Source organism: Panthera onca, chromosome B1, assembly GCF_046562875.1.
Source record: "Panthera onca isolate mPanOnc1 chromosome B1, mPanOnc1 haplotype 2, whole genome shotgun sequence".
In the NCBI taxonomy this organism is placed as follows: domain Eukaryota; kingdom Metazoa; phylum Chordata; class Mammalia; order Carnivora; family Felidae; genus Panthera; species Panthera onca.
This window is the reverse complement of record NC_138342.1, coordinates 90,227,802-90,254,336: the sequence shown is the minus strand read 5'-3', so window position 1 is coordinate 90,254,336 and position 26,535 is coordinate 90,227,802. Positions and strand designations below refer to the sequence as shown.

The 26,535-nt window shown below is 40.6% G+C and overlaps 1 protein-coding gene across 2 annotated transcripts; it reads right to left on the bottom strand.

Moving 5' to 3' along the window:
• Positions 1 to 82: 82 nt before the first annotated feature.
• On the bottom strand, positions 83 to 26,517 carry CYP2U1 (cytochrome P450 family 2 subfamily U member 1). 2 transcript variants are annotated; one of them, XM_078445832.1, is made up of 6 exons: positions 25,915 to 26,517; positions 7,673 to 8,308; positions 5,554 to 5,715; positions 3,599 to 3,766; positions 3,127 to 3,153; positions 2,734 to 2,843 (listed from the first exon to the last, which is right to left on the bottom strand). In XM_078445832.1, exons 1-5 carry the CDS (start codon positions 26,405 to 26,407, stop codon positions 3,131 to 3,133), a joined length of 1,482 nt encoding a protein of 493 aa, XP_078301958.1. In that variant the 5' UTR covers positions 26,408 to 26,517; the 3' UTR covers positions 2,734 to 2,843; positions 3,127 to 3,130. The 2 variants fall into 2 exon arrangements, with proteins under 2 accessions (XP_060511812.2, XP_078301958.1); XM_060655829.3 differs by lacking the exon at positions 3,127 to 3,153 and having other exon boundaries at positions 83 to 2,843.
• Positions 26,518 to 26,535: the final 18 nt, after the last annotated feature.

Below are 26,535 nucleotides of genomic sequence, written 5' to 3'. Positions count from 1 at the left end.
AATATATACAAGGAAAGCATTAACAGTCCTTTCAGTGACTTAACCATATAAAGAGGTATTTAAAGTGCTACAGTCTGAGGCATTATATTTAAAAGTTTAATGAGCATCTGATTCCAACATAATCTCACAGTACAGTTTTGTTTTGTTTTGTTTCAAGTAAGCTACAAACTGGTTAGGAATGTTGAAAATGTATTTATCAATTAAGGAGTAATAAACTTGCTGGGGCGCCTGGGTGGCTCGTTGGTTAAGCGTCCGACTTCGGCTCAGGTCATGATCTCACAGTCCGTGAGTTCGAGCCCCGCGTCAGGCTCTGTGCTGACAGCTCGGAGCCTGGAGCCTGTTTCAGATTCTGTGTCTCCCTCTCTCTCTGCTCCTCCCCTGTTCATGCTCTGTCTCTCTCTGTCTCAAAAATAAATAAACGTTAAAAAAAAATAAATAAAAAAAATAAAAAAATAAACTTGCTAATGTGACATTATTAGTGCAATTCAAAAACATATAAAATTCCAGATCAGAGACAAATTGTCCTGTTCAAAGTGCGTTAACCACACATGCATCGTCTCATCAAAAATCTACACAACAACCACTCCATTTGCTCACAATTCCGGGGCATTTAGTTAATTAGTTTTTCTTTTTTAGTTGATAAAAATCCTCAAGGCACCTAGAGATTTGCCTGCCTTTCACCTATCTGTATTGAAAACGCAGAGTAGACTCTCACGGGATCAAGTGGTGCAGTACAGAGAAGTGGTTCAGAAAGAACTCTCTGGTCCTAGGGACTGGTAGGTTTGAAATGAACAAGGTTACTTTCTAGCTATGTACCTTAACTTCTCCGACTTTCAGCTCTATCACCTACAAAATAACATCTTCTTAACAGAGTTTCTTTAAGAATTATGTAAGCATGCCAGTAAAGCATGAAGTAAGTATGGGGCCAGCATGAGGAAAGGTTCCAAACTGTGGTTGTTCATATTCTTATCATGATTGCTTCTATATAAGGAGCACTGTGGAAGAATCAAGGAAAGGGCTGGTCATTCTTTGGAGCATATCCTCAATGGGGGAACTACCTGGCATACTAGGCAGGATTATTCCTCATTGTACAGGTCTGCTCAGACATGTAGCCACATGGCAAGCCACTTGCCACATGGCAAGGCCAATAGCACCCTCATCATTGTGACACCCAAACATGCACTTATACATTTCCAAACATGCCCTGGAAGGAGTCATTACCTTTTTTGAGAACTGCTATTCTAGAGGGACCATCTTTATTAAGAAGCAATGTAGTTCTTGGGGCACCTGGGTGGCTCAGTTGGTTAAGTGACCGACTCTTGGTTTCAGCTCAGGTCACGATCTTGTGGTTCATGAGATCGAGTTCCGCATCGGGCTCTGTGCTGACGGCACCAAGCCTACTTGGGATTCTCTCTCTCCCTCTCTCTACTCCCCGCCCCCCCCCCCCCCCCCGCCACTAGTGAGCGTGTGTACACACACTCTCTCTCTCAAAAATAAAGTTAAAAAAAAAAAAAGAATGACTCTTTGTCTTTGAGAGTACTCAAAGATGAGACATATTAAGCCTAGTGGAAGAGAGAACACAAAAGGGATGTTCAGCACAGTTTGAATCTTTCCCTGATGAATCCCAGTATCAAAATGCCCAAGCTCACTATTCAGGGCTCAAGTCAAAAGGCAGAGCTACATCTCTGCAAGTAGCTGAGCAGAAAGGAGCTCTGCCTTGAAGCCACCTCTTCAGCCAGGCTCACAGTTTCTAAAGTTGAAATAGAAGGTAGACGTACGGGGCACTGGGTGGCGCCCAACTCTTGATTTCAGCTCCAGTCGTGATCTTGAGGTTCACGGGATCAGGCTGCACACTGACGCCTGCTTGGGATTCTCTCTTCTTCTCTCTCTGCCCCTCCCCCGCTCACGCGAGCACATGCAACGCATCCTCTCTCTCTCAAAATACATAAACTTAAAAAAAAGAAGGTAGACATATAAATTCAAACAATAACCTTTCCGCTACACACTGGACAAGGGCACTTGAGTCCATGTCTACAAAACGTAAAAACTACATCGCAAACAAAAAAGATAACAGTAACAGAACAAGCCCTTACACCAAACCGACATAAGATCTGTTCAGAGAAAAGCTCTAACTCATCATTGCCTAAACCCACATCCTTCTCTGACAAAGTATTCAAGTCTGAACACTACTTTCGTGTTGTCACAGGTCTTAAACGGGCAGAACTTCCTTCTACTTCTGAATTTGTTCTCCAGAAACTAACAGTGTTTTGGTGAGGTCAGAAAAGAAAAGATACGGGGTCTTTGCCCTTCTTTAGTGCTGAAACATAGAGAAGGAGAATTTTCTTAACCTCATTTTACACACAGAATGACTGAGGCACTGAAAGATGAGAAGCAATGTTCATTGGTGGGAGCTCCAATAAACTCCATAAACTCCAGATCTCTTCTTCCTGATCCAGCACTTTGGTCCCCATTCCGTAAGTCACAGACGCACATTACTAAAATGACAGACACATCCTGTTGAAGAATCAAGCTCCACCCTCTTTCCGGTCTCCCTCTCATCTGAGCCTGACCCGGACCCACTGCGTTGCTGGGTCTGCTGTCAACTGCAGAGGAAGAATCTGCTCAGAAGGAGATGTATTTACACCCTCTTCTTGGGCACGTTCTTTATCTCTTTGAAATGATTATATTAAATGGATGTGGGGCTAAAGTTAGACCATATCTTCCAGTCAGGATGGGCTTCTTAGAATCCTTCGGTAAAGCAAATGTGAAACTCTGCATTAGGCTCACAAACATCAGAAATAATTCCATCTTTGCCAGCTGTTCTCCCATACACACGCGCTTCCCTAAAAATGAGAAAAGAAAGTTGACACTATAAACATCACCCTATTTCCTATCTCAAGAAGGGCAATTGGCAATGGTATATGAAATATCTCAATTAAGTGTTTTAAATGCAGATATGGAGAGTTTTAAAACAAAATGGTCATATATACCTCATGGCCTCCCAAAGCATACGCTGGTCCGAATTTCTACACACTAAGTTCACATTTTAACTCCTACTCATGAAAACTTATCCTCATTCGAGACAGGAACTAGAGACAGATCTAGGCAACCCTGTCTCCTCCATACCTTCTTATGGCTTTCCTTTGGTCTTAACTGGAAGATTAAAGAGAGAATGAGTCAGAAGACAATGTTTGGAGCATTCCTTTCTATAGACAGAACCCTACATGTGCTCATACAGGTTTCTAAAAGAGGGACTGGTGAGATTAGCAAACCCAGCCTCTCAGCCACCAGCACAGCAGAAGGTCACAAGTTGCTCTTAACTCCAACAATTTCCTGGGACTCAAACAATCACTTGGGCAGCTCAGAAAGGAAGATTTCTAGTCATATCTCGGGATTTAAAACCAACTGCTTTCATTTTGTTTTTAAAATCTGAAATAAATGCAGGGGGCTGCATTTAATCTCAATTATTTACCTCTTCTCTTATGTTTGCTTGTCAAGATGGAAATGTTTTTAAAACAGTTTTAGCATGAAATAATAAAAGATTCTTTTAGTCTTCCCTCTTCAATTATGCCATTTAGAAAATAAAAGTTTAACTGACCTATCCCAAAAGGAATAAATGTTTCTTTTTTAATAAGTTGTCCCTGATCATCCAGAAATCGATTAGGGTAGAAATCATCCGGTTTCTCCCAAATGGCTGGGTCTCTGTGTACTGACCACAAGTTGGGTAATATCATTGTGCCTTTAGGAATGGTATATCCTTGGAGCACTAAAACAAACAAAAAAACCAGTGTCATTCAACTAATAGTTCGCGGTAAACATCACTATCTGAAAAAAAAAAAAAAAATCCGGTTACATATCTAGCTACTTAATTTGTGGAGACTAAACACTGAGGTACTTGAGGGTTGGGACAAGATGCTATCAACACCATCTCAGGACCCCAGCCTGAGATGAGGCACAGGAACTGCTTTAATAGACACAGAGTTAATGAATCAAATCAAACCATTGAAACATTGTAATTAAGAGAAAACACTGAAACAGAAATCATAGGACATTCCAGGTAAACTTCCCAAAGAATTACAAATTCCTAATATAGGTGACCCTTAAGCCATGTGGGGGTTAGGGGCACTGAGCCCCTGCATAAAATCTGCATATAACTTTTGATTCCCCAAAACTTAACTCATAATAGCCTACCGTTGACTGAAGCCTTACCAATAACATAGGTGATTAACAAATATTTTTGTATTATTTACTGTATTTTTATAATAAATAAAGTAAGCTAGAAAAAAGAAAATGTTAGTAAAAAAATCACAAGAGAGGGGTGCCTGTCTGACTCAGTCAGTAGAGCATATGACTCTTGATCTCAGGGTTGTGACTTCGAATCTCACATTGGGTAGAGATATTACTTAAAAATAAAAGTCCTTAAAATAAAAAATTAAAAAATAAAAACTTTGCTTTAAAACAAAAATCATAAAATACATTTACAGTATTGCACTGTAAAAAATTGGCCTATAAAAGGACCCATGCGGTTCAAACCTCATGAGTCAACTGTATTTTATGGTAGTAAATGATAAAATAATTAGTATATATATATTTTTTATGCATTCAAGATATACCTAACTTTTTCTTAATTTCTTCCATATTTCTAGGCTATGCAGTTCATTCATGAATTTTTTCAAACTACTGCAAAACTCTAAAACTTTTCCCAATACATTTATTGAGAAAAGTCCATGTGTAAGTGGACCCACTGTAGTTCAAATCCATGTTGTCCAAGGGTCAACTGTACACGGAAGTCAACACTGCTTTTACCACTGACAAGTTCATGTGCACCTTAAACAACACCCAAGATACTGCACACACAGTGCATCTAACTAGCACAAGAAAAACCATGAAGTGATCCAATGTCATTTATAAGTTCTTGCCTCTTACAACTGTCTTATAACCATAGTTAAGCTCATTACATCATGGGCTATCTCCAGAGGAGGGAAGTTCCTTGTTCTGAGGAATTTTACATAAAGTCTGAGTGCTTACATGTCAAAGACATGACCACAAATGGACACATTTCAATGTAGGTGTGAAGTTGACACAGGTGTCTTTAGAATCAGATGGGCTCTTCTAATTCTTTAATATTTATGCTTCAGTTGTAGAACTCTAAGAGGTAAGGTAGGATAATTCCCAGTTAAAATGCTTAATTTCATTTTAGGCTAGCTCTTCTGACCTCCAAGAAGACTGAGAGGTGCCTTTGTTAATTCTGGAGTTTTTTCTGCCAATACAGCCATCTTAAATGGCAGCGTAATTTGTCTGACAATGTAAGTGTGCATGCTCTGAAGTCTAGAGAGCTATTTATAAAACAAGCTGTGCTGGAATACCAGGATGTGAATAATGGACAACTGAGGGCTGAAGCATCCACTGGACATTTAATTATCCACAATACAACGTTACACCCTCAGGAGAATCAAGCTGGGCAATGGTCATCACGCCCTCACCTAAACTTCTTTGGACTGGAAGGCTGGGATTCCCTCAAGGGCATTCAAAGGAGAAAGACACTGGACTTGCCTGTTTTCTCTGAGGTCATATGAGGAATGGCAAGTGGCACCACCACAGTCAGCCTCTGCACCTCCATGATGGTGGCTTCTGTGTAGGGCATCTGGGCCTTGTCAGTGAGGGAAGGGACTCTGTCAGCACCAATGACCCTTTCAATTTCTTCCTGAACCTTTTCTATTAAAAAGAATTAAAAAAGGAAAGAATAACAAAGAATAAACCATAAGATAAGCCAGAAGAGTTGAGACTGCCTTCTCATGCATACTTCCCATATGTGTGTCATACACACAAGCGATAAGTTGGCAGTTTGGACCTGACTCAGCCTCAGAGCATAAAGCATTGGTCATATATTCCAAGTAGAGGCAGTTAGTCCCAGGGACCCTGTACCACCCTGTGACTTTGAAGGATAGCAGAACAGATAGAAGGGTAAAGGAGAAAGCATTCTGGATTCAGGAGTACTCTCAATCATTCTTTCATATGGACACTTGTTTTGACTCTCTAAGCTTGTATGTGACAATGTGAGTTATCCCAACAGGGCCCCCAGTGATCCCTGCCCCTTGGTGTTCGCGTCCTTGTACAGTCCCCCTCCACTCTGTACTAGGTTGATCTGTGTGACCAACAGAGTAAAGGAGAAGTGACACCATGTCAGTTCTGAGCTTAGGTTATAAAAAACACTGTGGCTCCTGTCTTGATACTTGTTCTCTCTTGGGTCACTCATTCTGGGGGAAGGCAGCTGCCAAGTCAAGCAGCCTTGTGGAAAAGTCCAAGCGGTGAGGCCTGCAGCCAATAGTCAAGGGCATGAGTCATCTTGGAAGTGGATCCTTCAGTCTCAGTCAGTCCTGCAGATGACTGCAGCTTCAGCCAACATCTTGACTATAACTTCATGAGGAATCCTAAGCCAGACCAGCCAGGCTAAGCTGCTCCTGGATTCCTGATCCTCAGAAACTATGTAAGATAGTAAAATGGTGGTTGTTTTTAGATGCTAAATGTTGGGATAACTTGTTACTCAATAGTGAACAATAATGCAGAAGGCATAATCTCATTTACAGTACACAAAAAATGGCCCCTCAAAGATGTCCACACCCTAACCCCCTGGAACCTATGAATATGCTCCTTTATGTGGCAAAAAAGACCTCACGGCTGTGATCAGATTAAGGGCCTTGAGTAGGGAGGATTACCCTGGATTTTCTGGGTGTGCACTAATTACTTGGGTTTTAAAATTGGAGAACTTTCCCCAGTTGAGTTTAACGTTAGAGGGAGATGTGACTAAAAGAAAATGATCACAGTGCTTCAACATCGCTGGGTCTGAAGATGGACAAGCAGGGCCAGGAGCCAAGGCAGCTGGAAATGGATTCTCCTCTAGAGTCTCCAGAAAGGAAGGCAGCCTTGCCAACATCTTCATTTTAGCCCAATGAGACCCAGAAGTTTAAGATAACAAACTTGTGTTGATTTAAGTCACTAAGTTTGTGGTTGTTATAGAAGCAGTAGAAAAGTAATATATACTGTCCTCTTTTGTATTTTTCCATTATGAACTGCCAGACACTCTGTGAAAGTCACAGAACTTCTCTGGGTCTTCGTTCTCCAGTTTCAAAACAAGATGACTGGGTTCAGACAATCATTATGATTCCCTTCAGCTCTGAATTGTCCTTCTTCTCTAAAATTCTTCCTCTCTATATATTTCACACAGAATCAGACCTGTAGAGATTTAAAGCAGGGGCAAGCAAGTATGACATTAGTCCCACTGGGAGTTTTTCTGTTAATACCTTACCAACTCCCTATGAGGTTCAAGGATTTCCATTTTGTTTCCCAGCCTGAAGACACTGCTCAGAGCTAGAAGCTACAGCATCACCAAAGTTGCTGATACTGATTTAAATAGTCTGGCTTTGGGGAGCCTGGGTGGCTCAGTCAGTTAACCATCCGACTTTGGCTCAGGTCATGATCTCTTGGGTCATGAGTTTGAGCCCCGTGTCAGGTTCCGTGCTGACAGCTCAGAGCCTGGAGCCCGCTTCGGGTTCTCTCTTCCTCTCTCTCTGCCCCTCCTCTGCTCCCTGTCTGTCTCTCAAAAATAAACAAACATGAAAAAAAAATTAAATAGCCTGGCTTTGCTTGAATAAAGGAGACATCTGTTAATTACCTTGTATGTCGGGGTTCAGTGACATATAAAGAAGGCACCAAAGCAAGGAGTTAGTTGTGGTATCAGTTCCAGCAATGAAGAGATCCCCAATGATATAAAATAAATAATCTTCATTAAAGCTACTATTGCTATTATTTTTTCTCTCCTCGTCCACGTGGAGAAGGTACATGTCTATGAAATCCTGAGGATTCTCCACATCCAGAGACTCTCGATGGTCTTTGATGATTTTTTTAAGGAAAGTGGTAATATCCTTTTCAATCTGTCTTAATTCTTTAAATGGTCCAAAGGGAAGATAATAAAGCCAGGAGCATATGTTGACCAGGAGGAGCTGGGTGTTGAGACAGATTTCTAACGATCGTGACATAAGATTGAGCATTTTCTTAAACTCACTATTGGTATAATCAAAACGCTGGCCAAAGCACAGGGAGCAAATGATGTTAGAGACAGCATTGTTGAGAATGGGGAAAGGGTTGAAGGGGTCTTCTCCATGCTTCTGCATTTCCTCTTTTATATATTTAAACTCCTCAATAATCTTGGGTTCCAAGCTAAGTTTTCCCAAGCCAAAATGACGAAGAGTTGAATGAGAGAACTTCCTCTGTTGTCTCCAGACTGGACCATAATGTGCAAATACAATCCCTGCAAAAGGACACCAAGAAAATGTAAGAGAGAGCGATGCCTGATAACACTTAAAAGGACTTACAATGAAGTGTGTCCTGTATTTGTCAAGTCACGTGTGCAAAGTTCATCTACATACAGGTAGAGATCGCCAGCCAAGAAGAATGATTAGCGAAATTATCAAGATAGCATATGTTTCTAATAATAAAAATCCTATACAATATAGCTTATAGATAGGAACCCCCAGTGAAATGAAAAGCAATGAATTTCAATTTTTAGAGTTAGTGTAAATTTCTTTTTATTTATTTTAGTCTTAAATTTTTTTTTAATTTATTTAAATTCAAGTTAGTTAACATATAGCGTAGTATTGGTTTCAGGAGTAGAACTCAGTGATTTATCACTTACATACAACACCCAGTGCTCATCCCAGCAAGTGCCCTCCTTAATGGCCATCACCCATTTAACCCATCCCCCACCTACCCCCCCAGCAGTTTGTTCTACGTATTTTATTTATTCATTCATTATTATTTAATTTACATCCAAGTTAGTTAACATATAGTGTGATAATTATTTCAGGAATAGAATTTAGTGATTCACCACTTACATGTAACACCCAGTGCTCATCTCAACAAATGTCCCCCTTAATGCCCTTTGCCCATTTAGCCCATCCCCCCACCCCAAATCCCTCCAGCACTCCTCAGTTTTGTTTTCTGTATTTATGAGTCTCTTATGGTTTGTCTCCCTCCCTGTTTTTAACTTATTTTTGTTTCCCTTCCTTTATGTTCATCTGTTTTGTATCTTAAATTCCACATGAGTGAAGTCATATATTTGTTTTTCTCTGACTTATTTCGCTTAGCATAATACCTTCTAGTTCCATCCACATTGCTGCAAATGGCAAGATTTCATTCTTTTTGATCACTTAGTAATATTCCATTGTATACATAAACCACATCTTTTTTTATCCATTCATCAGTCGATGGACATCTGGGCTCTTTCCATACTTTGCTATTGTCAATAGCACTGCTATAAACATTGGGGTGCATGTGCCCCTTCGAATCAGCACTCCTGTACCTTTAGATAAATACCTAGTAGTGCAATTCTTGGGTCACAGGGTAGTTCTATTTTTAATATTTTGAGGAACCTCCATACTGTTTTCCAGAGTGGCTGCACCAGTTGGCATTCTTATCAGCAGTGCAAAAGGGTTCCTCTTTCTTTAGCGTAAATTTCTGAATCTTATGTTTCATAAGAGTAAATCCAGGCTTAAAAAATATTTCAGGCTGGGGGCGTCTGGGTGGCTTAGTCGGTTAAGCATCTGGCTCAGGTCATGATCTCGTAGTTTGTGGGCTCAATCCCTGCATGGGGCTCTGTGCTGACAGCTCAGAGCCTGGAGCCTGCTTCAGATTCTGTCTCCCCCACTTGTACCCTGTCTGTCTCTCTCAAAACTAAACAAATATTAAAAAAAAAAATTTCAGGCTGGATATACCCATATTCTAAAGATTCTGAATAGAAGGAGGCAGGGACAATACCTGATTGTGCTATTAAAATCCCAGCATCTGGCATCATTCTGAGTATACAGGAGGAGCTTGTCAAATATTAGCCAAATAAATCAACAGTCCCACTGGACTATAACATTCACCATCAGTTTGCAACCGAATAGCTGGCAGGTAATCTAAAATGTCTGTTGTCAGCAACAGCCCTAATTTAAAAACATCTGAACTCAAAAGTCGTCCACAACTATACCTCATTTGATTCTCACTTATGTTATACATCTCCCACCATCAAACCCAACAGAATTGTTCCCAGATGTATCAATTTGTTTTCAAATATTCCTTATTTCCTGTCCCCTCTTTCACCCTTTTATTTTCCATGGTGCCCTTTATTGTTCCAGCTGGTTCTCCTTCTTTGCCATTTTTAATCTACTTCATTTCTGCTATCTTTGAGTATCACTTATTTAACAAATATTTCTGAATATTGAGTCAGTGCCAGGGACCGGGATGCTGTGAATCCAGCTGAGGATGAAATACAGACCTTTCTCTGTGGTTAAATCTTATCACAATATTTAATACCTTTACAAAATGCCTCTCAATGTAAACATCTGTGTGGTCAAATGAATCAGGCGATTTATCAGCTCTGCTTTTATCCTTGGACTCTGCCACACATCTGCTCAAATCTGCTGCTTCTAGGCCTTCTATTCAGGTGTGTGATGACCTCTGTGGGGCATCATTAAGGAATTATTTTAGATTCTCCTGTGCTGAACCCATTTCCAGGATTCTACTTCTTCCTCTTTCTTGTTTCCTTCCCTTCTTTTGCTAAAGCAAAAATGCATGGGCAGCAAATTTCGAAAGATTTTTTTAGAAAATGTGTTTATTCTACCTTTTCTACTTCCTCAGAATTTTGAAGACATTGCTAAGAGTGGTTTGGTAAGTCATAAAACACGTACTTTGTCAATATGACTAGATTTGCCAAATTACTCTCCAAAGTGCTTAGAGCACATTGTCTTAATTACTGTTACTTTATAAGACAGAAATAGACTTCACAGTGAGTCTTAACATCTAATAGGGAAGTCCCCCCTCCTTATTCTCTTTCAACATTGCTTTTTAAATTATTCTTGGCTCTTCACTCTTTTATAAAACTTTAGAGTCAGCTTGTCAAACTCTATTAAAAAAAACTTTGAGGTTTTCATTGGAATTGCATTTAATTTATAGATTTGAAACTATCTTCCTTCTGATAATTGAAACTGCTTGCAATAAAAAATAAATCCAATTTTGGTTATACAGTGTTTTTATGTTTTTTTTTAATCGATGGATTTGGTTTCTTGTATGTTTTCTTAAATTCATATTCAGAAATGAAATGGCCAATAAATTTCTTTTTTCTTATAACGTACTTGTCTGGATATACTGGCCTTCTAAACTAATCCAGGGTATATTCTTTTTCTCTGGAAGAATTTGTGTAAAATTATGTTCCTTCTTTTTTCTTTTGAGTTTATGCTTTTATTCTTTTCCAGATACATAAAGTTGGCCATCTAACTTATTACTTTTCAGACTTTTACCCTAATACATAACTTAGGGAGCTACATTTGCCTTTGGGTACCGCATTAGCTGCAGTCCACAAGTACTGTTTGCAAGTATTTTCATTATAATCTTAAGTTAAAATTTTTTTCTATTATGATTTTTTGCCACCTAAATTAATTTGTCTTCTACTGATTTTTGACGTTAATGAGGCTTGCTTTTTAGCCTAGTATGTGATCTATTTTAATACAATTTCCAATTAAATTCAGAGAATTTTTATAGACTCAATTGTGGGGTACAGGGTTCTCTATATGTCCAATACAAAAAAACCTGATAACCATTGGAATCAAATGGTACATTTGTACAAAGGTACAAAATCAAATTTTGTATCCTTAGCAAATTTGATCTTCCTGCTCTCTCTGTTATTCAAATGCTTATGTTAAAATATTTTGCTAAAATGGTACATTTATTGATTTCTCTTTGCAGTTCTGTAAGTTTTGCTATAGAATTTTGCAATGTAGCCGCTTATATCTGTTAACTTATCTTTGCTGTCAGATACCTATATATGCTAGAGAACACTGTTAGGTATATGCAAGTTCCAAGTTATTATATCTTCCTCTTCCTGTTCTCATCATGTAATTCACTAATTCTTAATAATAAAGTTTGACTTAAAGTATATATTGTCAAAGTATATATTTTCTTTTAAAAATATTTTTTTAATGTTTATTTATTTTTGAGAGACAGAGTGTGAGTGGGGGAGGGGCAGAGAGAGAGGGAGACACAGAATCTGAAGCAGGCTCCAAGCTCTGAACTGTCAGCACAGAGCCCGAGGCAGGGCTCGAACTCACGAACCTCGAGATCATGACCTGAGCTGAAGTCAGATGCTTAACCGACTGAGCCACCCAGGTATCCCAACAGCTTTTCTTTTTAAAGTATTATCTTGGTATAACATTTTCCTTTCTTTCACTTTGAATTTTAACGTACACTTATGTTTGGGGTATTTCTCTTTTTGGAGGGAGGGTATGTCTCTTTTAAAATAACATACATTTGGGGACACCTGGGTGGCTCAGTCAGTTGAGCGTCCAACTTCGGCTCGGGTCATGATCTTGCAGTTCATGAGTTCAAGCCCCACGTTGGGCTCTTTGCTGACAGCTCAGAGCCTGGAGCTTTGGATTCTGTGTCTCCCTCTCTCTCTGCCCCTTTCCTGCTCACATTCTGTCTCTCAAAAATGAATAACTGTTAAAAAAAATTAAAATAACATACATTTTAATTTTTAAAAAATCCATTCTAGCAATCTATCCTTTAGCCAATTTAGTTCATTTATACTTAATATAATTATGAATTTATTTCTAATACATTATTTTGAACTTTACCTGGCTGTATCTATTCTTTTTTCTCCTTCCTTTCTTGCCTTCTTTTGCATTAGAGAAACAAAGTGAATACTCACCCTTAAATTTTTAATACAGTTACTTAAAGTCCAGAATAATGATCAGCAAGCTTTAGCCCACAGGTCAAATCCAGCCTGCTGTCTCTTTTTATATGGCCAGTCAGCAAAGATGAATTTTTGCATTTTTAAATGGTTGGGGAAAAAAACAAAACACCATTTCATGATATATGAAAAAAATATGAAATTCAAATTTCAGGGTTTATAAATAAAGGCTACTAGAACACAGGAGTTAACGAGCCACTATAATTCACTCACATATAGTCTATGGCTGCTTTTGTACTAAAATGGCAGGGTACTTGCAACAGGGATTGGAAGTAGCAGAGAACACCTTCTCTGCCAGAGTCCAGGCCAAGACAGACAATTTTCCTTATTTTCTTTTGCTAGTGGCCAGGTTTGTTGGGTGTTCCTTGTCAAACTCAATCTCACACTCAAAGGGAAGCTCTTCAAGAGTCTTCTGTCTACAGCAACTTTTCATCTTGTGTGATGCAAGATCATAGATCTCTGCCCTCACTCCACCCACTTCGCATCCCTGGCCAAGAAGTCATTTAAACCCAAGATTGTTCAGGGCACCTACTTTCTGTTTTTTGGCACCTACTTTCTGTTTTTTTTTTTTTTTTTAATTTTTTTTTTCAACGTTTTTTATTTATTTTTGGGACAGAGAGAGACAGAGCATGAACGGGGGAGGGGCAGAGAGAGAGGGAGACACAGAATCGGAAACAGGCTCCAGGCTCCGAGCCATCAGCCCAGAGCCTGACGCGGGGCTCGAACTCACGGACCGCGAGATCGTGACCTGGCTGAAGTCGGACGCTTAACCGACTGCGCCACCCAGGCGCCCCTACTTTCTGTTTTTTGAAGGGGTGGGTATGGTGAAAAGGGACAGTCTAACTATATTTTGTATGCATTTCAAACAATCACTGTTCCAGCCCACTGGCTCATACCCATCTCCTGTTACCACTGGTATCTCCAATTCCTGAGACTTTCTGGGGTTCTGCAGGATAAACTGTCTCACACTCCACTAGTACCTGCCCCCAGTGTAGACCAATTAGGGATGGTCATCCTCCACTCTATGAAGTCATTTGCCAATCCGATGTCTACTTTTTGTCTTCCAATGTTGTGACACAGAACATTGTAGATCCATTTCATCCTGGGTGGAGTGTGTGCTTCTGTTAAAAGTCCCTCTGGTTTGAGATGGCAAACCAACACATGAAAAAATGCTCAACATCACTCATCATCAGGGAAATACAAATCAAAGCCACAATGACATACCACCTCACACCTGTCAGAATGGCTAACCTTAACAACTCAGGCAACAACAGATGTTGGTGAGGATGTGGAGAAAGAGGATCTCTTTGTACTGCTGGTGGGAATGCAAACTGGTGCAGCCACTCTGGAAAACAGTATGGAGATTCCTCAAAATATTAAAAACAGAACTACCCCTTGACCCAGCAATTGTACTACTAGGTATTTACCCAAAGGATACAGATGTGCTGTTTTGAAGGGACACATGCTCCCCAGTGTTTATAGCAGCACTATTAACAATGGCTAAAGTATGGAAAGAGCCCAAATGTCCATTGATGGATGAGTGGACAAGAAGATGTGGTATATATATACAATGGAGTATTACTCGGCAATCAAAAAGAATGAAATCTTGCCATTTGCAACTATGTGGATAAAACTGGAGGGTATTATGCTAAGTGAAATTAGTCAGAGAAAGACAAATATCTATGACTTCACTCATATAAGGACTTTAAGACACAGAACAGATGAACACAAGGGAAGGGAAGCAAAAATAATATAAAAACAGGGAGGGGGACAAAACATAAGACTCTTAAATTTGGAGAACAAAGGGTTACTGGAGAGGTTGAGGGAGGGTTGATGGGCTAATTGGATATGGGGCATTAAGGAATCTACTCCTGAAATCATTGTTGTACTATATGCTAACTAATTTGGATGTAAATTTAAAAAATAAATTAAATTTTAAAAAGTCCCTCTGGTTTGGTCTGTGATTATCAAGACAAAAAAGAAGTGGAAATGTCTTAACCATTCCTGAAACTAGAATACTCCCTTTAATAAAGCCCCGTAAACTATTTCCTAGGCAACCGCAGCTTAGTCACTCTTCCTGCATTTAGCCATGGCCAACTCTTGCTGCTTTCGGCATTCAGAGGCTAAGCATTGTTAGGCCCCCTTCTTTTTCCTTAGAAAGATCCAGTCTTTCACTCTAATTTCAGGATTTGATACTAATTTTAACTGTCGTCTAATTTAAGATATAACATACGACATCTCTGCTTTGCTCTATTTCTTAAGGAACTTTATTTTTCTGTTATTAGGTTCTCAGTCTTTGTGATCTACTCACCATCTTTTAAACTACACATATATATTTTAGAAATATTTTATCTAGTAAAACACCCCTTTACTATCAGCTTTTCCAAAATTTATTCAGAGTCCCCTATATACAAGTTACTTAGGGCATATTGATTTAAAAGAGCCATCGTCTCTCTTTTTAAGATGTTAGTCGTTATGGGAACTTAACCAACAATCCAATATACTGTTGTATGTTAGATTGTATTGAAGTTACATATTGTATTGAATGCTGTATGTTGGATTGTACTTTGGCTGCATAGTTGGAATGTACAGTATTGAATGTTTTATGTTGGACTGTATTGAATGTTGCATTGTTGGGATGCACTGATTCAATGTTGTATGTTAGAGGTGTACTGAAGTTGCAGTGTAGACAAAGGAAGGAGTGCTGTGTCAGCTGAGGAAAGGCAGCACTTCTCAGAAGAAAGGACACCTGAACTGATGCTGCATTTGTAAATAAAGATGTGAATAGGGGTGCCTGGGTGGCTCAGTCGGTTAAGCATCTGACTTCAGCTCCGGTCATGATCTCACGGTTTGTGAGTTTGAGTCCCGAATCAGGTTCTCTGCTTGTCAGCACAGAGCCTGCTTCAGATGCTCTGTCTCCCTCTCTCTCTGCCCCTCTCCAGCTCATGTGCACACATGCGCACTCTCTCTCTCAAAAATAAATTTTAAAAAAATTAAGAAAATTAAAGATGTGTATGAAGGTACATTTTCGAAAAACAACTTGAGCAAAGTTAAAGAGGCTGTTTCAAGAAGGGCTAAATTATTTTTTTTTTTTCTTTCTCAAGTTAGCTAACATACAGTGTAGTCTTGGCTTTAGGAGTAGATTGCAGTGATTCATCACTTACGTATAACACCCCAGTGTTCAGCCCAACAACTGAAGAAGGGCTAAATTATCTTTAGAGGGAAATCAGGTTTAGATAAGGCAAGGAAATGGAGAGAACCTTCTCAGAAGAGGCTAATGTTTGAAGACTGGGATATGTGACAACAGGTTGACAGGTGTGAAGTGCAAGACAAAAGAGGTGACCAAAGAGACTGCCTGAGAATGCTAGAATGAGAGGCATGGACAGAATTAATGGCCCAAGGCTTTGAACTTTACAAAACACTCATGTTTTGGAGCCAGAATGGCTTATGGTCCTAGGAGCGTCTGAAAGAGGTTCAGGCACATCCTACAGTTGTTAACATCTCCATTCTTAGCCCTGAAAAGCAATGGTATCTGTGGATGTGTACAAAGACTTCACTTCAAGGAGGATAATAACACTAAAAAATAAAAATGCCTCCAAAGCAAAAATCAGGACTCTTGGGTGGGAATGACAAAAATATATCCTTAAGTAGGTTTGGCAAAGAGGCCAATTAGGCTGCGCAACCAAAAACAAACAAACAAACAAACAAACAAACAAACAAAACAAACCAGGAAGAGCTAGGGGTCATCACTTCAGAGAAGACTAAATGCCACACATCTCTTTCTCACTGCACCTATTTTCAAATGCTTTCTGCCTGACTTCACTTTTTCCCATTGCAAACTAGCTTTTCCAAGCATCAGGAGCTATCTTCAGATGCCTAATCTCCCATTTTCCCCACCAGAGAGAAAAGGCCTCTATTCTTCAGATCTCACTTAAAAAAAATGCTGGGGGAGGATTCAAATGCTTCAGTCAGGTATCCCCTGGTGATACCAATTTGGAACACCTTAAGTTTATTTTGTGACTTGAGGTTTCCAGACCATGCCATGAACATAAATTCTTAAGTTCGGTGCCCAGCCTACAAACTAGCCACTGGTACAGAGGTAAGATATTCTGATCAAGTCACCTTTGATCGGGGTTCTAATCCTTGCCTAATCACTGCTGTCAGAGAAGGGAATTCATATAAAGACATGGCATCTCACGTTCCAACCACAGTTAGTGAGTACAAGTGAGTGGCGAGGACGAAGAGCTCCTCAAAAGGGAGTCTTCTACAGAGGAACAGGTGCCACACAGTTGAAACAAAGATCCACTTCAAACCAAACACAGCATAAGCTAAACCAACTGTGATAGATTCTCACAAAGGAATGTTGTACAGCTCTTAGGATCTTTGCAGGAGAATAATTAATAATGCAGAAACATGTTCAGAAAATTGACAAAAACAATTTTAAACAATTCTGAAAACAATTTTAAAGGGTGTGAACACAATTCCATTTTAAAGAAGCAAATACACTGTTTAAAAATGCATGCACATTTTTGCTTTTAATTCCCTTGCCTTTGGGGATGTGTCAAGTAAGAAATTGCTGCGGCTGAGGTCAGAGAGGTTTTTTCCTGCTTTCTCCTCTAGGGTTTTGATGGTTTCCTGTCTCACATTCAGGTCCTTTATCCATTTTGAGTTTATTTTCGTGAATGTTGTAAGAAAGTGGTCTAGTTTCATCCTTCTGCATGTTGCTGTCCAGTTCTCCCAGCCCATTTGTTAAAGAGACTGTCGTTTTTCCATTGGATATTCTTTCCTGCTTTGTCAAAGATTAGTTGGCCACACTTTTGTGGGTCTAATTCTGGGGTTTCTATTCTATTCCATTGGTCTATGTGTCTGTTTTTGTGCCTATACCATGCTGTCCTGATGATTACAGCTTTGTAGTAGAGGCTAAAGTCTGGGATTGTGATGCCTCCCGCTTTGGTCGTCTTCTTCAAAATTACTTTGGCTCTTCAGGGTCTTTTGTGGTTCCATTCAAATTTTAGGATTATGTTCTAGCTTCAAGAAGAATGCTGGTGCAATTTTGATTGGGATTGCATTGAATGTGTAGATAGCTTTGGGTAGTATTGACATTTTAACAATATTTATTCTTCCAATCCATGAGCATGGAATGTTTTTCCATTTCTTTGTATCTTCTTCAATTTCCTTCATAAGCTTTCTATAGTTTCCAGCATACAGATCTTTTACATCTTTGGTCAGGTTTACTCCTAGGTATTTTATGCTTCTTGGTACAATTGTGAGTGGGATCAGTTTCTTTGTCTTTCTGTTGCTTCATTATTAGTGTATAAGAATGCAACTGATTTCTGTATATTGATTTTGTATCCTGCAACTTTGCTAAATTCATGTATCAGTTCTAGCAGACTTTTGGTGGAGTCTATCGAGTTTTCCACGTGTAGTATCATGCCATCTGCAAAAAGTGAAACCTTGACTTCATCTTTGCCAATTTTGATGCCTTTGATTTCCTTTTGTTGTCTGTTTGCTGATGCTAGCACTTCCAACACTATGTTAAACAACAGCGATGAGAGTGGACATCCCTGTCGTGTTCCTGATCTCAGGGGGAAAGCTCTCAGTATTTCCCCATTGAGGATGATATTAGCTGTGGGCTTTTCATAAATGGCTTTTATGATGTTTAAATATGTCCCTTCTATCCCGACTTTCTTGAGGGTTTTTATTAAGAAAGGATGCTGAATTTAGTCAAATGCTTTTTCTGCATCGATTGACAGGATCATATGGTTCTTATCTTTTCTTTTATTAATGTGATGTATCACATTGATTTGCTAATGTTGAACCAACCCTGCAGCTCAGGAATGAATCCCACTTGATCATGGTGAATAATTCTTTTTATATGCTGTTGAATTCGATTTGCTAGTATCTTATTGAGAATTTTTGCATCCATATTCATCAGGGATATTGGCCTGTAGTTCTCTTTTTTTGCTGGGTCTCTGTCTGGTTTAGGAATCAAAGTAATACTGGCTTCATAGAATGAGTCTGGAAGTCTTCCTTCCCTTTCTATTTTTTGGAACAGCTTGAGAAGGATAGGTATTATCTCTGCTTTAAATGTCTGGTAGAATTCCCCAGGGAAGCCATCTGGTCCTGGACTCTTCTTTGTTGAAGATTTTTGATAACTGATTCAATTTCTTCACTGGTTTTGGGTCTGTTCAAGTTTTCTATCTCTTCCTGTTTGAGTTTTGGAAGTGTGTGGGTGCTTAGCAATTTGCCCATTTCTTCCAGGTTGTCCAATTTGTTGGCATATAATTTTTCATAGTATTCCCTGATAATTGCTTGTATTTCTGAGGGGTTGGTTGTAATAATTCCATTTTCATTCATGATTTTATTTGGGTCATCTCCCTTTTCTTTTTGACAAGCCTGGCTAGAGGTTTATCAATTTTGTTTATTTTTTAAAAAAAACAACTCTTGGTTTCATTGATCTGCTCTACAGTCTTTTTTAGATTCTATATTGTTTATTTCTGCTCTGATCTTTATTATTTCTCTTCTTCTGCTGGGTTTGGGGTGTCTTTGTGTTCTGCTTCTATTTCCTTTAGGTGTGCTGTTAGATTTTGTATTTGGGATTTTTCTTGTTTCTTGAGATAGGCCTGGATTGCAATGTATTTTCCTCTCAGGACTGCCTTCGCTGCATCCCAAAGCATTTGGATTATTGTACTTTCATCTTCATTTGTTTCCATATTTTTTATAAATTTCTTCTCTAATTGCCTGGTTGACCCATTCATTCTTTAGTAGGGCTAAAGACAAAGGCAGTACATAAAAATACCAATAATGGCTATCTCAGAATAACAATGATCTCAAATGGCTTTCAATTCTTTTTGTAAAGAATTGAAAGGAATTCTTTTTTTTTTTCCTCTTCCACATGTTTTACAATAATAAAAATAAAGTAAAAGTACTTAAATACATTAAATTTGATGCAATTTACATCCATCACATATAAGTTTTCTTCCTCCTGACATAGAGAAGGTGCTATCTACCCAGTGATTACATTTGCCCTTTCCTTCCACAGAGTCATAGAAGTGTTCCTTTTACTGGGAATTCAGGCCCTCTTGCTACGAGTACATAACTATTTCAAATACCTATTTTACTGCACTTACTACAAGATTTGGTTATCCTGTTTTTCTTATTTTAGTTTAGTTTAGTTTTGAGAAAGAGAGACAACGCACACAAGCAGGGAAGGGACAGAGGGAGAGGGAGAGAAAGAATCTTAAGTAGGCTCCACGCCCAGAGCAGACGACCCTGAGATCATGACCCAAGCCAAAATCAAGAGTCAGACATTCAACCGACCAACCCAGCCACCCAGGCTCCCCTACTCATTCATTTTTTTTTTTTAACATTTATTTATTTTTGAGACAGAGAGAGACAGAGCATGAACGGGGGAGGGGCAGAGAGAGAGGGAGACACAGAATCGGAAGCAGGCTCCAGGCTCTGAGCCATCAGCCCAGAGCCCGACACGGGGCTCGAACTCACGGACCGCGAGATGGTGACCTGAGCTGAAGTCGGACGCTTAACCGACTGAGCCACCCAGGCGCCCCCTCATTCATTTTTAAATTCCCCAGATGAACTTTCATTTTCTATCTTCATCTCCTAATTTCATTTTGCATCTTGCTCCCCTTTAAAGTAGTCAGTACTGACTGATCTATACTCTGCTCTTAAATTTCTTCCAAGTTTCCTTTTATGTTCCATTTTTTTATGGCTCTGCAATTTGCTTTCACTCTTGCTCCAAGTTTCTAGCAATCTCTTAAAATTAGAAATAATGTAATTTCTGGGGCGCCTGGGTGGCTCAGTCAGCTGAGTGTCAGACTCTCAATTTCAGCTCAGGCCATGATCCCAGGGTCATGGGTTCAAGCCCTGATTTGGACTCTGAGCCAAGCATGGGGCCTGCTTAGGATTCTTTTTCTCTCCTCTGCTCCTTGCCCCTGCTCATGCTGTCTCTAAAATTAAAAAAAAAAAAAAAAAAAAAAAAAAAAAAAAAAAGATCTAATTTCTATCAACAGAGAAATAGATAAATCAACTAATAACAGCTGGAATAGAAATGGTACTTTAAATATATGACATATATAAGTTTTTAAAAAACATACCAAATAAAACTATGTATTGTTTATGAATGTGAAGCAAATCTGAATGGTAGATAAAGAAATTTATATGCTCTCTGAACTTTATATTTGAAATATTTTATAATAAAAATGTGATGTACACAAACCTTTTAGAAGAAATAGACCACACTTAGGGTAAAGCACTTTTGGTAGCCTTGACTCTGACTTTGTAGCTTTATTTTGTATTCCTGCTCAGGAAAGAATCAGGTAGACTGATGAGAATGATGGGCATAGCTAATGTAAAATACCTTTATGGCATATCTAGCTTACTAGAGTTTTTATTGGCTTAAAAAGAACATCACCTTGCCCAAGCATATTTTGAAAAATTCAAATATAATAACTTCCCCACATTCTAGAACTTTTTGGCAATGTGTTAAGTATTTCCAGCCTGTCTCTGCACATCACTGTTTATAAAACATTCCTTTCTCTGCTAGTCTCACCAACTTTAGCACCAATGTTCTTTAAAAATCTTTTAAATTATTTTTTAAATTTTTTGAGGGAGAGAGCATGTGTGTGCAAGTGTGTGAGTGGAGGAAGGGCAGAGGGAGAGGAAAAGGGAATCCCAAGCAGGCTCCACGGCCAGTGCAGAGCCAGACCCAGGGCTTGATCTTACCACCATGAGTTGGATACTCAACTGACTGAACCACCCAGGTGACCCTAAAAATATCTTGTACTAAATATTTAATAATGCTATTGACCTCTAATTCCTAATACTGTTTCTCTTTCTCCTATACACATTTCTCTTCTAGACAATTTCACATTTTCTAATTCTGCCATTGGAAACAGTAGCCAAACAGCGTGAACACTCCTCAAGTAGTGCTGAGCTGCTCAGCCTCTAGCTCTCATGGCCTCTCCTTCAGGCTGATAACTTCAGGCTATCCATTTCTCGATTTGTGACATCTACTCAGAATTTGTCTGGTCCCTCATCCTTTGATGGGCATCTTGAAATAAACTCACATTCTCCCCTTTTATTCTTCACCTTTGAACAATTTCCATTAAAAAAATTCCTCAGCTGTCTCCATTTTCCTATTCAGATGACCTGTTCTCTACTCTAAGTTAGCCCCACAAGCATCTCCTTTGCGACCTATGGTTCTTCCTTTACCTTCTCTTGTCAACTGCCTCCACCACAGCAACTTTTCTCAGCTCACAGCACACTGCCCAACACACACCCATTACAATACCCAGCATCACCTAAAGAACCATAACTGTCTCTTGGGAGAATGAATGCTTTGATTGAGATGCTGAAACACCCAGTTACCCCAGGCTCCCAGGCCTTTCCTACATAAAGATCTAATAATAAGCTGTGATTCAACTAATACTTAGAAACTATCTTATTATAGGGGCAGCGAGGTGGCTCAGTTAGTGAAGCGTTGGCTCAGGTCATGATCTCAAGGTCCTGAGATTGATCCCAAGTCAAGATCCATGCTGAGCATGAAGCCTGCTTAAGATTTTTTCCCTCCCCCTCATTCTGCCCCTCCCCCACATACACATGCTCATGCACACGTGCACTCGCACTCTCTCTCCCTCAAAATAAAAAAGAAAATGCCTTATTACAGATTTTTGAGCAAACCATATATCCACCAAGAAGGACCTCAAAGAAGAAAATCTAATTCACACCTTAAAAATATCTAGAGGAAAAGACAGACATGCAAGAAAATTACAGTATAATGTGTTACGTGCATCAACAGATGTTTGTATGCATAGATTCATTCATTTTTTGATTACCTATTCTGTGCCAACCAGTGGGGATACAGTGGGTAACAACATGAACCAAACCTTTGCCCTCACAGAGTTTATATTCCATTGGTAGGTGGGGCTGGTAATAGGCTAAATATTTTCAAAGTGTTTAATGAGTGAAATATGAAAGAGATAAAATAAGTTGTGATATTGAGCAGTGTCTAAAATAGGACTGAAAGGTGACAATTAGCCTGAGAGAGGATAAGGAGTCAGTCATATGAAAAGTTATTCTAGGCCCAAGGACAATAAACCCAGTAGACTGAGGCAGTCACAAGCTTGCCAGGAATCTGCTTAATTTTTCTAGAGCAGGTTGAAATGTATGAGTCAAGGCAGAATGGAGAGAGAGAGAAAGTGAGAAAGGCAGGCAGGGCCCAGATTCTTCCAGGCACAGTAGGTCCAGGATGGAGTTGGAGGCAACTGGTTTAAGTTGGGGAGCAACATGGTTTGATTCATGGTTTTTTTTGTTTTTTGTTTTTTTAAGTTTATTTATTTATTTTCAGAGTGAGAGAGAGGAGAGATAGAGAGTGCAAATGGGGGAGTGGCAGAGAGAGAGGAAGAGAAAGAGAATCCCAAGCAGGCTCTGCACTGCCAGCCCATAGCCCAACGTGGGGCTTAAGCCCTTGAACCCTGAGATCATGATCTAAGATGAAGTCAGAAGCTCAACATCTGAGCCACCCAGGCACCTGTGATTCTTGGTTTTTAAAAGAGATCCCTTTGGCTGATGTGTAGATAAAAAACTCGATGGGACATCTGGGTGGCTCAGTCAAACGTCTGACTTTGGCTCAGGTCATGATCATGCGGTTCGTGGGTTCGAGCTTCATGTGAGGCTCTGTGCTGGCAGCTCAGAGCCTGGAGCCTGCTTCGGATTCTGTGTCTCCCTTACTCTGTCCCTTCCCTGCTCACACACACACACACACACACACACACACACACACACACGCTCTCTCTCTCTCAAAATAAATAAACATTAAAAAAATTAAATAAATAAAATAAAATAAAATAAAACTGGAGTAGAAGCAAGCAGGCTAGGGAAGTGGCTTCAAGTATCAAATGAAAATGATGGTACCTGGCATGAAGGTGCTGACAATGGAGATGGAAACAAGTGGATGGATACAGAACTGTCTCTGCAGAATTGACAAGACCTGCTGACTGACTGGCAGGGGGTGGGAGGGGGAGGGGTTTCAGCCCAAACAGTGGTGTCATAGAGAAAGGGTAGCTCCCCTCTCCCTGGTAGAGAGGTATGCTGGGGAACACATTCTCAAAGAGGTGACATTTAAGCAGGTTTGAGAAACAGAAAATAGCAAAGATGATGTGGGAAGATTGGAATCTTGTTCATTGCTGGTGGGAATGTAAAATGGTGCAGACACTGTGGAAAACAGTAGGGTAGTTACTCAAAAAATGAAATACAGAATTGCCATATTATCAAGCAATTCCACCTCTGGGTAACTACTCAGAAGAATTGAAAGGAAGGACTTGAATGGATATTTGTATATGTACCGTGTTCATAGCAGCATTTTTCATAATAGTGAAATGGCAGAAGTATCCAAGCATCCATCAGGGGATAAACAAAATGTGTTATATACATTCCACTGAATAGTATTCAGAGTTAAAAAGGCAAGCAATTCTCACACATGCTACAACATTGAAAAAGCTTAAAACATGGGGCTAAGTGAAAGTGTCAGTTACAAAAGAATAAATATTAGATGATACCAATCATATCAAGTACCTAGAATAGTCACATCCATAGAGTCGGAAAATAGAACAGTGGTTGCCAGGGGCTAGAAAGAGGAAGGAGGGTTTTTTCTATTTTTTGTTTTAAATTTTAAATTTTAAATTTTAAGTACTCTCTACACCCAACGTGGGGCTCAAACCTACAACCCCAGGATCAAGAGTCACATGCTCTACGAACTGAGCCATCCAGGTGCCTGCCTCAAGGAGGTTTTTTTTTTAAAGTTTGTTTAATGGTACAGTTTCAGTTTTGCAAGATGAAAAGTATTCTGGAGATAGTGGTAATGGTTTCATAACAATGTGAATGACCTAATGTCACTGAACTTAAAAATGGTTAAGATGGCAAATTTTATGTTATGTGTATTTCACCACGATGTGTTTAAAAAGAGAGAAAAGAAAAGAAGAGAAAACAGGAGTTTTCCAGGCAGCCATGAGGCTGGAAGAGAATTCTAGGTAGAAGCAGCAGCATGTGTGACGGCGTGGAGACGGTGGCTTACGAACTGTGACATGTTCTTCAGTGGGACATTTAAAATATTATGATCATCACTGCTATTCATTAAAATCCTGAGGGAAAACTCTGGCTTAATCAGACTCTTAAAAGCCTGAATCTTTTTATGTCGCAGTCCACATTCTCCTAGATGTCAGTTTTGTGGTAAAGACACGCTTCCAGGCCCAAGATTGCAAAATTCTGTAGCCCCAGTTTTGCTAAGGGCAGTGAAAAAAGTACTTGTGCAAAGAAACTGGTTCCAAAAGGGAGCTAACTTGGAGAGGGAGTGACAAAAAGCTTCCAGAAGGAAAGACTGATGAAAGGCAATTAAATTAACATATGAACTCAGACAAAAAAGTCTGGGACCTATGCCAGCCAGTAAAACAAAGGGTAAGACTGATAAACAAAGGAGGTGGGAGGATTGGGTTAGGGAGAGAGTAAATGTGGATAGTATGTTTCCCAACCATCAAAACTGCCCAACTTGGACTTCCATAAGCAGAAATCACAGAGGTTACAAACCCAGTAAACTAGGTTTGCCAATAGGCTCCTAACATGTTTTCTGGACTTTCTATCTTATGGGGAACTATCTTCTTAAACGCTTTCATTCAGAACACAGAAGGTGTAATGAATATCCCTGCCTCCATCTAACACAGCCAAAGTTTCCCCCTGGGGACACAGCCTTGAGAATGAGGCCTTGTTCTGGAAAGGACAGACAGGAAAGATAGAGCCTGGCTTTCACACGTCTCCACCCGCGCCCCCATCCCCATTTCCCTTCCTCAACTTTCCAGTGGGTTTCTCACTTCTTATCTTGGAATAAGAACGAGTCCCTCATCCATCACAGCTCGATACGATCTTAAAGGCACCAGGAAAAGGAGGCGTTGCCGCCACCCTCCTACTTTGGGGCTGCCTGCGGTGAGCCGGGCTGGGTGCGCGCGGCTGCAAAGGGCACAGGAACCACAGCCCGGTGCACCTGGCGCGCCCCATGCGCCGCATCGCGCGTTCACACGGCCCGCGACCCTCAAGGCTCCGGCGGCCGAGAAGCGGCTCACCCTTCTCCTTGGTTACGAGGGAGACGAGCGGCACCCGCGGGCGGTCGCTGAAGATCTCGGCCTGTTGCACCAGCGCCTCGCGCACGCTTTGGAAGTCGCTGAGGACCACCACCAGGTAGTGGCCGATGAAAAAGCTGAAGACGTTGCCGTATACGCGGGCCAGGTCGGCCAGGTACAACTGCGGGCCCAGGGCCGAGGGCTCCACTCCTGCGGCCCTCGCCCGGCGCTGCAGCCAGCTCTTCCGTCGGAGGAACGGTGGCAACAGCACGAAGCCGAAATTGCCCACCACGGGCCAGGGCGTGGGTCCGGGGGGGATGCCCCGCGCCCGGTGCCGCCACAGCCAGCTCCAGCCGAGGAGCGCCGCGAGGCCGAGCAGCAGCAGCAGCGCGCCGCCGATGGAGTCCAGCCGCAGCAGCCCGGGAGGCGCGTGCAGCAGGCGCAGAGGCCAGGGCGAGACCTCGGCCGGGGGCTGTGGCAGCCCGGGGGAGGCCATGGCCTGCGCGCCGGCGTCCCCAGCCTCGACTGCACCGGCTCACCCGGGGCTGACCGCTGGGAGAGCGCAAGCAGACACCAGCCGGAGACGCCGCCTGCGGAAGACTAACTCCACGGGAAAGAGGAGGG